The following is a 13142-nucleotide window of genomic DNA, read 5'->3' on the forward strand; positions in this document are numbered from 1 at the left end:
TACCACGCAAAAGGTAGAAAAAAAAAAAAAAAAAAAAAAAGCAGGCTTGTGTTGCTGCACTTGGCAACAAAGACATTTTAGGCATATCAAGTAAATACAATCGTGAAAAATTAAATGTCCTCCCCCTAATTAAAGAATTAAGAACTAAAATACATATATGGAAAAAACTGCCAATGTCAATTCAAGGTAGGGTAAATTTAATAAAAATGGTCTTTCTCCCAAAGATACTCTATATATTGCAAAATGCTCCAGTGAGAATATCGCAGACTACCTTTAAATTATTAGAAAGACTAATGGGGGACCTCATCTGGAAAGGCGCGATTCCTCGGATAAAGAAGGAAGTCCTCCAGCTCCCAGTGCAGGATGGAGGTCTAGCGGTTCCTAATTTGTTTCTTTATTATTTAATAATTCAATACGGGAATATTAAGGGTAGCTTAGACACTCAAGTGGGTAGGCAAGAATTAAATAGATGGGGTTGGAAAGAGGGAGGGAATCACTTAGAGGTGTTGGAGTCAGGTTTTTTGGGTAAAAAAAATTCAGAGAATAGAATATTAAACTTAATAGAATACGTATGGGGGGAAATTAAGAAGATATTGGAGATTAAAGGGTTTTTGAAATACACACCGATATGGAAAAATGTTAATTTAAAAGAATTAGAAACAATAAGGGACTATATAGATTGGCAGAAAAAAGGAATGAAATATCTAGACCAGATCTTTGAGGAAGACAAGTTGAAAGATTTCAACACAATGGTGTTGGAATTTGGGATCCCCCATACTGACACGTATAAATATCTCCAACTTAGGAATGCATTGCGGACAGTGGTACAGGAGGATAGGTATAGAAGGGAAAAATCAGATAGGTTGGATAAATTCATTACAGTAGGAGAAGGAGTAGGAACAACAGCAAGGAGATATAGGCTTTTGATGGGTGGGAAGAGAAAAAAGATCACAATGCTAGCTCTAGGAAAATGGGAAAAAGATCTTGGATCCCTTACAGAAGAAAATTGGAAAGATGCCCTTAGAAACTATGCTACAATCTCCGATAGGGGCTCTCATAAGATCTCACAATTTTTTATAGTGCATAGATTACATCGATCTCCATGGATGTTGAAAAGAATGGGTGTGAAAGCAACAGATAAGTGTCCAAAATGTGGGGAGGAGAGAGCAGATTTAATGCACTGTTTTTGGAGATGTCCCAAGCTCCATAGATATTGGACAGAAATAATGGAAACCATATTCTTGCTCCTGAAAGTCCGGCTGCCCAATGACCCAATAATTGGTATTCTAGGGGCAACTGAACATTTGAAACTAAATAAAAAAACTCGACTGGTCTTGAATAAAGTACTGTTTCAGGCCAGACTGCTCATACTTAGGCAATGGATAAAAGTAGATCTACCGACAGTGGGACAATGGAGAAAAATGGTAGACAATTTAATTAAAGAAGAACGAGTGATGGAGAACTATATAAAAAGGTCAATAAATCTCGACCAAGTGTGGGAAAAGTGGTTACTTTAGTGTTTTTTTTTTTTTTTTTTATCTCTCACGTCCCTACGCGGAGGGGGGGGGGGGTGTAGGATGGGAAACGGGAGAAGATAGGGAAAGAAAAAAAAAGGAACTGTACTTATTAATTAGGACTGGTGGATCTCGGTTTACCTGATTTTTGTGGATTTGTTCCTTGTGTGAAAATTAAATAAAGACTAATTTAAAACAAAAAAAAAAAAAAAAAAAAAAAAAAAAAGTAAATACAATCGTGCCACACTCACTATAGAAAATGTGAAATGCTGCGTTATAAATGTGAGATTCTTGGCAAATACATTTTGTACAAAATTTGTGCCCATCTGCCGGCGTCAAGGCGATCTCATTAAGACGGGAACCTTAACCCTAAATACCACATTCACTGGTGCCATACCAGCCTCCATTACATTTAGGGAATGCAGGTTCCACATGCATGCCGAGCCCAAGAGATATAGATATATATATTTGTGGTATTTAGGGTTAAGGTTCCCGTCTTAATGAGATGGCCTTGACGCCGGCAGACGGGCACAAATTTTGTGCAAAATGTATTTGCCAAGAATCTCACATTTATAACGCAGCATTATCATTTTACATTTTCTATAGCGAGTGTGGAACGCAAATTTATTAACTTGAATATTTATGTTTGCAGAGTGCAGTTGCACTGTTTGTTTTTTGCTTTTGTGTTTTCAGCCATGGCAGCGTGCACCTGCGCACTGGGATGTGCTGACTGATGCCCAATTTTGATTTCTTTGCACATTTTAGGCATGTTATGAAACTGGTTTACATCAAGCATAACGCAATCAAAAGTAGTTCACGGCATGTGAGGTAAGTATCTGGAATTTTAAAGATATGCTCTCCGAGCCGAGAGCAAACATCAAACACTGCCTCTTTGACATTCAAGTTAAAATTGCTGTTGCATCTCTGGATTGTCTGGAATTTCACAGGGAGAATTTATGTAAGTCTTCATATCTGACTCTGCATCTTCTGCTCCGCTAAAGCAAATCTCTGATGCAACATGCTTTCATGTCTTATTATTAGGGGGAAAAAAAAATTCAATCTGAAGCAGGAGGCTCTCCTTCAAAGCAAACCCATGAACAATCAGAAAAACGCACCGATTCCAGCGTGGCCGACAATCCACGACAACCGAATGAATAGCATCACACCCCATATATTCAGCATGCATCGTACCTAGGTGACAAGCAGAAAAAAAGAGCAACATAAACATAAAAAAACAAAAACAAGAGCAAATTGACCTTCAAGGAACATATAAACGGATTAAACCCATTCCATCATTATCTTCTATAAGTTTTCTGTATATTCAGTTTATGGTCTTAATTATGATTTGGGATTAAAAACAGACTAGAATTACAATTTGTTATCGTAATGTAAAGCATGTGTAAGCAATCATTGATATGACACGCTGATGATAAAAATAAATACAGCTAGCACCATAGGGAAATAAACTCAACTTAGTAGTATAAATCTTAATACTAAAGCAACTCTTGAAAGTCATAAAATCAAGAAAGCAAACAAGAGTTTGACCTGGGGGCAATATCGGTGTCCAATACGGTGACACAGCACATCAAAAGAATAATAATACACCAGTTTGCTGTAATATTGCTTTCCATTGATCAGTGTGGAAAAAAAACATTATATAAACACTCAAAAATGCTAGATTATGAAATAATTGGGGCAGTTCTAGAAAGATATAAAACTAAAATGTAATGGTAGAGGCCCTGTTCGAAGCAATCTCTAAACAAAATGTGAAAGAAGTTCTCCCACAATGGACATTAATCATGTATCGACAGGATAGAAGAAGAATCTAATCGACCCTATTCTTCGCCTGATAAGAGGCACCTAGGTTTTTGAGGAGGAAAATAAGGAAAGAAAAAAATGTTGGGAACCAAATGGGGTGCTTTTGGTGGGTTTTGAACTAAAAGGGGGTCTGTCACAGTTATTTTGGGGGGAATGAAGATGACAAGCATATAGCACCTTATGCTGGTGGTATTAGTGTCCCCATGTGTCACAGTCAGGGTCTCCTCATTTCCACCAGTATTACAGTCATTAATGGGTCCCCTCATGTCCCTGTGTGTTACAGTCAATAGTGACCCCATTACACTGGGCCCTGGTCACAGCGGTCTTCACATGCAGAATGTCTCTTCAGTTCATCCCCTGGCAGTGGTGCTTCTTTATTAAACTAATCACCTGTTGCAGTGCTCACTATCAAAGCAGCGAGCAAGCAGGCAACGTTGCGTCACTCATTCGGTCCCGCGTCAGAGCGAGTGACGTTGCTGGCCTGCCTGCTGTTTTGGGAGTACTGCTACAGGTGATTACTTTAACAAGGAAGCACCACTGCCAGGGGATGAATTGAACAGACTTTACATGTGACGACCGCTGTGACTGGGGCCCGGTGTAATGGGGTACAGTGACAGCACCGGGCCCCACCGCCAGTGCAACAGCAGTTTTGTCTACTATTGACTATCTTTTCAGTTAGCCATTAAGGATTCTTATTTTATACCTTCCATGAAAAAATATTATGACATAGTATGACATGAAAGGCTTTTTCCTTTGGAAAGGGTGTGTAATTTATTCATTGCCTTAACTTTAACCACCAGCTCTTGCTGCAGAGAACGGCTGTCCCGACCTACTCCTCTGCCTCTTTTGTTCCCTAGGCAGTGAAGCTATGGAAATATTTCCTGTCATAGCAGCCGCATCATCACAACAGAAAAGTTATAAACTGTGAGCTCTAAAATAAGAACCCATACTAACTTGTATCTTAATGTATTACAGTGGTCAATATCATACTTAACCGCTTTTCTTTTAAGAGCCACAGTGGTTTTTTAGTGCCTTTAGTAAATATGCAATGTGTGCCGCCATTATTAACACTGGGCAGGTTTCATTTCTTCTCTAGTACGTGCTCACTAAATTAGGCGTTTCGTATTCTATGGCAAACTACAGACTGGAGCCTGAAACTAGAGCACGAAGCATGAGCCTGCGGTGATACATTGCCATAAATTGTGTGTCAGGATTTGGGGAAATAGTAGAAATATACCAAGTAACATAGCATTCATATAGCACAAATATTATTAGCTGCACACCAGCAAATATACAACTTATATTTCACGACTCAAAAAAATAATAATAATAATAATAAGTCGAAATGAAGGCTTAGGAGATTTGAGAAAAAACGCTCACCAATACTCCTTTAATCCAGCCAAATTTTACCACTCCTTTGCTATCAGCAACGTGATTGGTCACGGCATCTCCTGTCGGTGTTCCTTCTTCTCCATTGGCAAAACCATCTTCAAATGGTTCCTGAAAACCCCAACATGACATGGAAATGTTAGTGAAAGACTTCACATTCATTCCTAAAACTAAAGGTTAAAAGGATATGTACTTTTGCAACCATTTTGTATTGCTCTAATGCATTTAAAATTAAAATGAACGCAAATCAGTCTAAAAGAAAACAATTTTGTTTTTATATAGTTCCTATGAAGACCAAGGTGTCTCCATGTTTAACGACTGAGAACAAACCCTACCCCCCATGTTATAAGCCCACCTTCCTGGGACAGATGAAGACTTATCAGACAAAAGAGGTCATAAACTGGGGAGAAAGGGGAAGTTAGTCATTTACAGACAAAAGGCTAAACTGCACTGCTTTCCAGGCAACGTAGTGATGCTACTGGAATAAATGCAGGCCACAGACCGTAAATCCCCAGGCCACCCAATGCTGCTGAATAAATCCAGAGACCAGAAGATATACATCAAAAGCAGCCTTGTTATAATTCAAGTTTTGTAATATACAACTTATGTTCTTATGATCATAGCATGTGGGCACTAAGATTTTCAGTCTTAGGAAACCTACCGAATTACATATTGGTTGAAAGGATACATTTTTTATAAGTGTTTATATGCCTGGGTTAATAAAGATATCCTGTAAACCTGCCGGTCATATTATTCGTCTCAGAGATACTTACAAGAAGTTGTGCCTCAAATTAGAATTATGCTATACAACTTTCCACTGGTTTAGCCAACCTCCTGTTATATGACTAATAGAAAGGTGAAAGGAGGGCCGGCTAAGACCCTTTAAAAATTGCATAATGTAAACCAAACAAGTTTTAGTTCCCTGGAGATACATGTAGTTGTAGGTATAGTCAACTTTCAGCTGTTCTCCCATCATGGATCCATCACCAGTCTAATTGGTATACGACTCATTATTTCATCCCTTTTGTTTCTGTACCGTTTGCCTGTCTGTATGTCCTTTTTTCATCTCTTTGTAACTTTTTAGAACTGTACCTTCTTGTATAGTAAACCTTAAATGTAATTTAAGACTTCCCTTGCAACTCTAAACATATCCACACCCTCTAAGTACTGAATTGCAGTGTTACCATTGAAGGCCAGTGTGATTGAGGTTTGCCTGTCGAATACTAGAACGCAGTGGGTTCCTGTGAGTGTTGGGCATCTGTAACCGCGGCGGTCCATCAGCCATATAGATGGATGGTGGCAGCGTTGTATGTGGATGTGCAGACGTGCTGGGGGGGCTGATTCACTCCTTGGTAGCCTAATGCGTTAGGAGAGTGTGAAAGCTAGAGTAGAAGAGGAGTTCCCCCTAACAGTCACATCCAAGGTCCCGGGGGGCAGTGAATACCAAAGTGCCCCTTCTGACCCGTTGTGTTGCGTGTGTGCCCCGATTGTGACAATGCAGCTATAGGTCACTCTTTTCTATCCAGCTTTCTTTTTAACAGTCTATAGGCTGAGAGAGGGGTGTAGCAGATGACCAGCAGATCAGGATATACAGGGTACCCTAGTAATACGTAACCAATTATTGCAAATACAAAAACAGCTTTTAAAGCATACAGTGTTGGCGTGTGTCCATAAAGCACAAACACTCAGACATGAAATAATCAGGTCTTTTCTAGAGGTTGGGCAGACAAGTGGCGGCATGTGTTGGTGTTATTAATGCGGGATGTGATGCCGCGTATTCACAACACTTGGGGCAATGATAGTGAGGTAGGAGTATCTCAACAATGAATGGACTAAAAATAGCTGAAGTACAGACAGCTGGCCCTATATAACCACGCCTGTCACTGACAAACGCCACCCTACCTAACTGCACGCTTTCTCACACTATGTATTAATGTTTGGTAAGAGAAAGGCTATGGAAAACTACTAGTTCTTAACCCACAGAGACAAAAGGAAACATCGCCTCCATCAGTCAGTAGAGTATTCCAGTGAAATGACCTTTGAAGCTTTGTGTTTGCTTCTGTATATTCATGCAAACACTAAAAAAACTCAAATCAGAATATGGGACTGCCTACTACATCAAAAGCCTAAATGACCATCCTAACAGCCCGGAATGACATTATTAGCACACAAGAGAAAAGTTAAAGGGCTGTGTAAAGGATGGGGTGTCTCAGGTCATCAGTCTAATCCAGGGAAGGCCAACCTGTGGCACTCCAGCTGTTGTAAAACTACAACTCCTGCCATGCCCTGCTGTACGCAGTCTGGGCATGCTGGGAGTTGTAGTTTTGCAACATCTGGAGAGCCTCAGGTTGCCTGTCCCTGGTCTATTCTATCACACTCCTGGAAACATCACTTGCATGCCCCTGTTACTTATACTGACAGGCCTGGCCAGGCCTACTGACAACAGCTGGCTTTAAATGGTCACCAACTTTTCACACAACTTTGCATAAGCCAAATAGTACAAGCGATCATAAGAAACTTTGTAATATGTCTTATCAGTAAGAAATGTCTACTTCTCATGTTATCAGCTGCTTACCTCTCCCCCACCACTCCCCTTGCTAATTGCTTTTAACTTTGAAAAAGTCTTAAACCTGTCCAGGAAAGATCGGCTCCACAGAAAGATATTACACATGTCAATACAAGTCTATGGAGAGGAGAAGGGAGGAGTGAGCAGGAGCTGAATAAGACAAACACAGACAAAGAGACTGCACAGCTATATTAGGAAGCTTATATCTCAACACAAGTGCTTTATTCACACCCATACAGAGGTAAGTACTCCTCCATGAGACTGCTTCTAAGTAAGAGAAGTTTAGGAAGCAGATTCTCCTCTACTTTCTGGGCTGAGTGGGTGGCAGCTAGTCTCCACCTCTCCACCTTTGGTAGAACTGCAAACTAGACATTCTTTAAGCACAGGTCAAAACTTGTTTCAGACCTGAACACAGTAGTGCTCATGGAAATTAGTAGACTGCTAGTAAACACCATTCTCAACAGTCAGCATATATTAATATAGGACTACTGGATGCACTGGTCGAAGAAAACAAGCTGCGGAATTGAACTTTTAGAAAGGAATATAAGTATTTTCAAAAAAAATAAAAAAATTGGGTCAGGAATCACTCTTGAGAAACACCCAGCTATCATATGGAGTCAAAACTTTAACTGATGGTGGATGTTGCTGCCGCTTCAGTTTTTTTGGATGTCATGAGTGGGTGACAGGTCCTCTAACTCCCTGCAACTAACAGTTTCCTGGCAGCTAGAAAACAGCAAAGTATTTATAGCATTAATGACGCTGGAAGAATTAAGAATATGTGGTCTAATTTGTTACAGCAAGTGTGGCCCTACCTAACCCGATTAAAAAGGAACCTGACCTAAATTCCAGCTAAATATCTCCTAATTCTTACTCTGATACCATTGCCAATCGGAGCAGTGAGTATGTCCTATATCATTGGTACATTCACATGCATTATGTATGCTCTCCAGTACTGGAATAATGTTACCTTAAAGGGGCTGATTGCACAGGATTTCTTCTGAATAGATGTATGCAATTCTACGAATAAGTGGAAAACATAGAAGTCTAGTCCACAGAATCACTTCAGGGATGTGCAGTGATTTCCCAGGAATCCTGCTAAGAAGCCAAAAGGAGTAGAAACTTTCTTTAAAGGGCACATTTGAACCTATGACACTGGCTGACCTGTTGCATGTGCGCTTGGCAGCTGAAGGCATCTGTGTTGCTCCCATGTTTATATGTAATTAAAGTCCAGCGATTCTAAATAGGATTATTATATATTGGGTTAAGAGGTAAATAGTACTAAAGTCCAGCTAGAGCATAACCCTTCTAGAGAGATTAACTTTTAATGCATGTTTATATGTACCCACATTGCTGAGAAAAATGATGCTATAATATATGCAAATGAGCCTCTAGGAGCAACGGGGGCGTTACCATTACACCTAGAGGCTCTGCTCTCTGTAAAGCCTTATTTACACCTCTGTGTCTGTGCTCCGATCCGTGTTGGGTCCATGGGTCAGTTTTTTTGCTGTCCATGTTGATCCAGGGAGTTATTCTGATTGCCTGATTGGAGTTGGGAAGGAATTTTTTCCCCCTTAAGTGGGGAAAATTGGCTTCTACCTCACAGTTTTTTTTTTTGCCTTTCTCCGGATCAACTTGCAGGATAACAGGCCGAACTGGATGGACAAAGGTCTTTTTTCGGCCTGATATACTATGTTACTATGTGTCATCCGTTTTTCGCTGACACTGCACAGCAAAAAAAAAAAAATTCAAAGCATCTTTTCCTAATGATCTGTGAAACACGGTCCCATGGACTATAATGGGCTTGATTGATCCGTGAACACAGACAAAATAGAGCATGTATCCGTGCGAAAAACATGGACCCGCGGATAGTGCTAAAACACTGATGTCTGAATATACACATTCAAATTAATGGGGATGTGTGCTGTCCATGGAGAACACGTACAGCACACGTCCATGAAACACTGATTGATGTATGAATGAGGCTTAAAGGGGTTATCCAATTTCTCAAACGGCCCCCACGCCATGTGCCAGGCTCCTCACAGGTAATATACTTACCCCGCTCCGCTCCTGGTCCCCACACCGCCGCTGCTGCGTCTCCCTGTACATGGACGAAAACATCCGATGTCGGGGAAGGGGGGGGGGGGGAGCAGGCGGGAACTAGCCTTTGCTCCTAGAGGCTCATTTGTATATATTATTACTTCATTTTTCTCAGCAATGCGGGCACATATGAACATGGGACTAACACAGATGCCTTCAGCAGCCAAGCGCACATGTAACAGGTCAGCCAGTGTCATGAGTACAAATCTACTGACAGATTACCTTTAAGATCTACTGTGATACTGGCTTCAATTCAGCATGTGTAAGCGCCCTAAAAGACGTCCTGATCTCTGTATGTAATGGAATCTCTTATTCAGGAGCACAGACGCTGGTTGTCTAATGCCCAGTGGGGGGCTTCGGTTTCTCCTTGCACCCAGCCAAAACAGCTGTTTGCAAATGGGTGTTTTTTCCATTAAGGGAAAGACTGTGGCTTTGCCCAGTTTCCTAAACCATTGCTTCATCCATTAGAAGGCACTACAGAGCCACAAGATTATTTACATTTCGTTTTGCCAATTTGCGGGCTCCAGAAAAGAGAAACCGGTTTACTCTCTGCAGAAAAACGTGTGGAACTGAACCAACAGTAGGGTTACACTAATGCCACCAGCCAGATCGCCAATGTGCTCATTAGTTATGCCTTCATCGCATGTTTTGCAATGTATTCTTTCCCAGTCTAAATTGTTTGCTGGCCGCAAACAAACAGTCACTAGAGTGTGTGTGTGTATATTGTGAGGGGTAGTTTTCTTTCAGGGGATCATCCTCACAGATACGGCTTCAGGACACCAGGTTTAAGGTCAAAACAGTGCATTTATTCTGGCACACCAGCAAAAGGAGAACAACCAAACAATAAACACTCGCCCATCCAGGCTCTAACTAATACATAACGTCCCTGACTCACCTATTAGGATCACATGCGGCTTTCTCAGTCAATGTACCACAGCCTCCTGGCTGTACAGAGCACAGTATACCCACTGTCTTAAGTGGAGGATTAAAGCTCAATAGTCCACCTGACTATGGCCCTACCACCCAACTCCAGGCTACCACCCAGCCTCGTGGCCCTATAGCCTTGCCCGGCTGAAACCACACTCTGTCCACAGGTTTTACTGACACCCTGGGAGGTGCTTTATGCCACCCTGAGTACCTCCAGCTGGTCTCGCCTGTCATGGAATAGGGGTGTGGACCGCACTATCCACCCCTTCCTTGCCTCTAACCTGTGTGAGATCTGTCACTGTCTCACAATATGTATATATCTAAAAAAAAAGCAAGGAAGAAAAATTTGTGTTTTCTTCTATACTAAAGAATCAGGCATTTTTCTACATTCTGCACGAGTACTTGCTTGATAATACAGCAAGTTCCACATCCTATATACTTAGCTGCTCATGTTTCCTGAGAAATTTGAGGTAGAGCTGTGATCATGGGGGCAGATATTCATCTGGACTTCCCATCAGTAATTCTATACAAGAAAAAAATAAAAATCTCTCCTGCCTGAAATAACCATTGAACGGAAACCAGAGTCGGCGTCCGACTGCACAAAAACATATACGGGAGAGAGGAATCTTTCAAACCACTAATCAGCGATGGCGTGATTTCCCTCGGTACAATCATTGCGCACATGCTGTTATTTTCTAATGCATGGATGATCATGGGATTTAGATTTGCTGATGGCACCAACAACGATTTTGATGCATGCCTGATCAGCGGTGAACAATACCGGTATCACAGATCATTTTGTGCATTAACATTTGCCAATAATCGATATTCTTTAGACATTAATGAAAAATACAATTATTGCTAGAGGTAGGTACTCTAGAACTCATCTGTCCAAGAAAAGTCCTCCAAGCAACAGCCAGTTACATGGTAAAGCTGAGATATGAGATACAGGTTCCAAACCACCTTCTAGCTTACTGGCCGATCTCCCCTGGGAACATCCAACATGCCTGATCCTTCTTTCCGCCCTAATTTGGAAAAACTAACACACATTAGGTGGCCATTTGGTAGACTTTATCCAGTGTGTATGGCCAACGTAAACGAGTTTGGCCACAATACAAACTCAGATCCAACTGCTGGGACCCCCACCAATCATGACAAGAGGGGTCCCACTCCACTAAATGAATGGAGCAATAGTAGGCGGCTGCTGCTCCATTCACTCTCTATAGGACTGCTAGAGATAGTAGAGTAGCTTGGCTATTTCCGGCAGTCCCACAGAGCAAATGAGGAATGGCAAGCCCATTCTCATGACCCCCACCTATTCTGCAGACAGGGGATAAGTTTGTACTGTGGGGAAAACTGCTTTAAGGGAGGAGGATCAGAGCCCACAAATCTTGTACTGGTGATTCTTCTATCACTTTATGTAAGGCATTTTACAGATTGCTATACAGATTCACAATAATTAAGACTGCATACAGAATATAACTTCTCCGTACTACTGCTACGTATCCTCCAGCAAAGAAAGTTTGATTTATTTTGCCTGCCCGGGAGATTGACCATGACATGATCGAGAAAAACAGCCGTTTTCAACAGGAAGAACTAAGAACCATCCAATTTGTATCCTAAATCTCAATGTAAAGTGTTACAATGATTACAGCCAGAGCAGAACGTTCTCGAGGATCGTTCACATTGCTTCCGCTCTGTTTGTGGATACAAAATGGCTTTAGAAAAAACAAACAAAGCAGCAAACATGAAATTACTAAGGGTACTTTCACACTTGTGGCAGGTCTTCTTCAAAGAACAGATATCTCAGGCCAGGATGAATGCTGTAATTACATATGACCAGTAAGGTAATGCCGACCTCTGCCTTCCAGCTCTCAAAAAGGTTTATCCTACAAGCCTGTCTATAGTCACCCGCACACACCATTTCATCTACATGAATTAGGAATTTTAAAGCAGTGTTTTGGCTACTTTTTTAAAATTCTGCAAGCATTTTTCCCGCCACTGTTCTTGTCCTACATAGAATTCTATGAGAAAAATTCCAGAAAAAAAAATGCCATAGCATACCAGAGCAAGCCATGTTTGAAAAGACCTACAGAACACGATAAAACTAAATGGTTTGTATGTAGATTTTTAAATATCTCACTAAATACTTTAAAATACCATATTTTGGGTTCCATAAGATGCACATGAGGTCTCATTCTCATGAGGATTGGGGGTCTTATCTAAGGTCTGTGGAGGCTTGAGGGTCTGATTCGGTGGGTTTAATCTGAGGTTTTATGAAGATTGGGAGTCTTATCTAAGATCTAATGAAAATTTATTTTCTTATTTTCCTCCTCTAACACCTAGGTGTGTCTTATGATCAGGTGCATCTTATAGAGTGAAAAATACTGTAGATACCACTGAAATTGCAGCGCAGCTCCTGTGTGTGATTGCAGTCAATCAGCAAGGATCCTGCATGGTCGGTTCCCTCATCACCTGGTGTCCAATTTCCCAAAGGACCGGACAGGTGAGCTATGTTCAGTTCAGTAAACCTATGGGAAGTCCATGTATTGTGGGTCTAAAAAAAATTACAAACATTAAAGAAAGACCATACTGAACTGTAAGGGTCAGGTTTTGACACAAAATACATAACTAGAAGCTTAATGATTGCAAGTGTGTTTAAAGGGGTTGTGACATGAAAAATATTCTAGTTTTCAAGCCAGCACCTGGGTCTGAATACTTTTGTAATTGCATATAATTACAAATTTTGTATAGCTACGGAGTTATTCAGTAAAACGTATTTGCCACTTAATTTCTCATTTCTTTGACCTGCACACTGAGATGGCCGCACA

At 41.0% G+C, this 13142-nt stretch overlaps 1 protein-coding gene across 1 annotated transcript in view; it reads right to left on the reverse strand.

The window, feature by feature from the left end:
* Positions 1–13142, reverse strand: part of SLC12A2 (solute carrier family 12 member 2) — a 129741-nt gene that overhangs the window by 73538 nt on the left and 43061 nt on the right. The window contains exons 3-4 of the mRNA XM_044275861.1: positions 4713–4832; positions 2630–2705 (exon numbers count right to left, since the gene is read on the reverse strand). Of these exons, the coding sequence (XP_044131796.1) occupies positions 2630–2705; positions 4713–4832 (196 nt within the window). The remainder of the gene's footprint in view (positions 1–2629; positions 2706–4712; positions 4833–13142) is intronic.

Source organism: Bufo gargarizans, chromosome 1 (assembly GCF_014858855.1).
Source record: "Bufo gargarizans isolate SCDJY-AF-19 chromosome 1, ASM1485885v1, whole genome shotgun sequence".
NCBI lineage: Eukaryota > Metazoa > Chordata > Amphibia > Anura > Bufonidae > Bufo > Bufo gargarizans.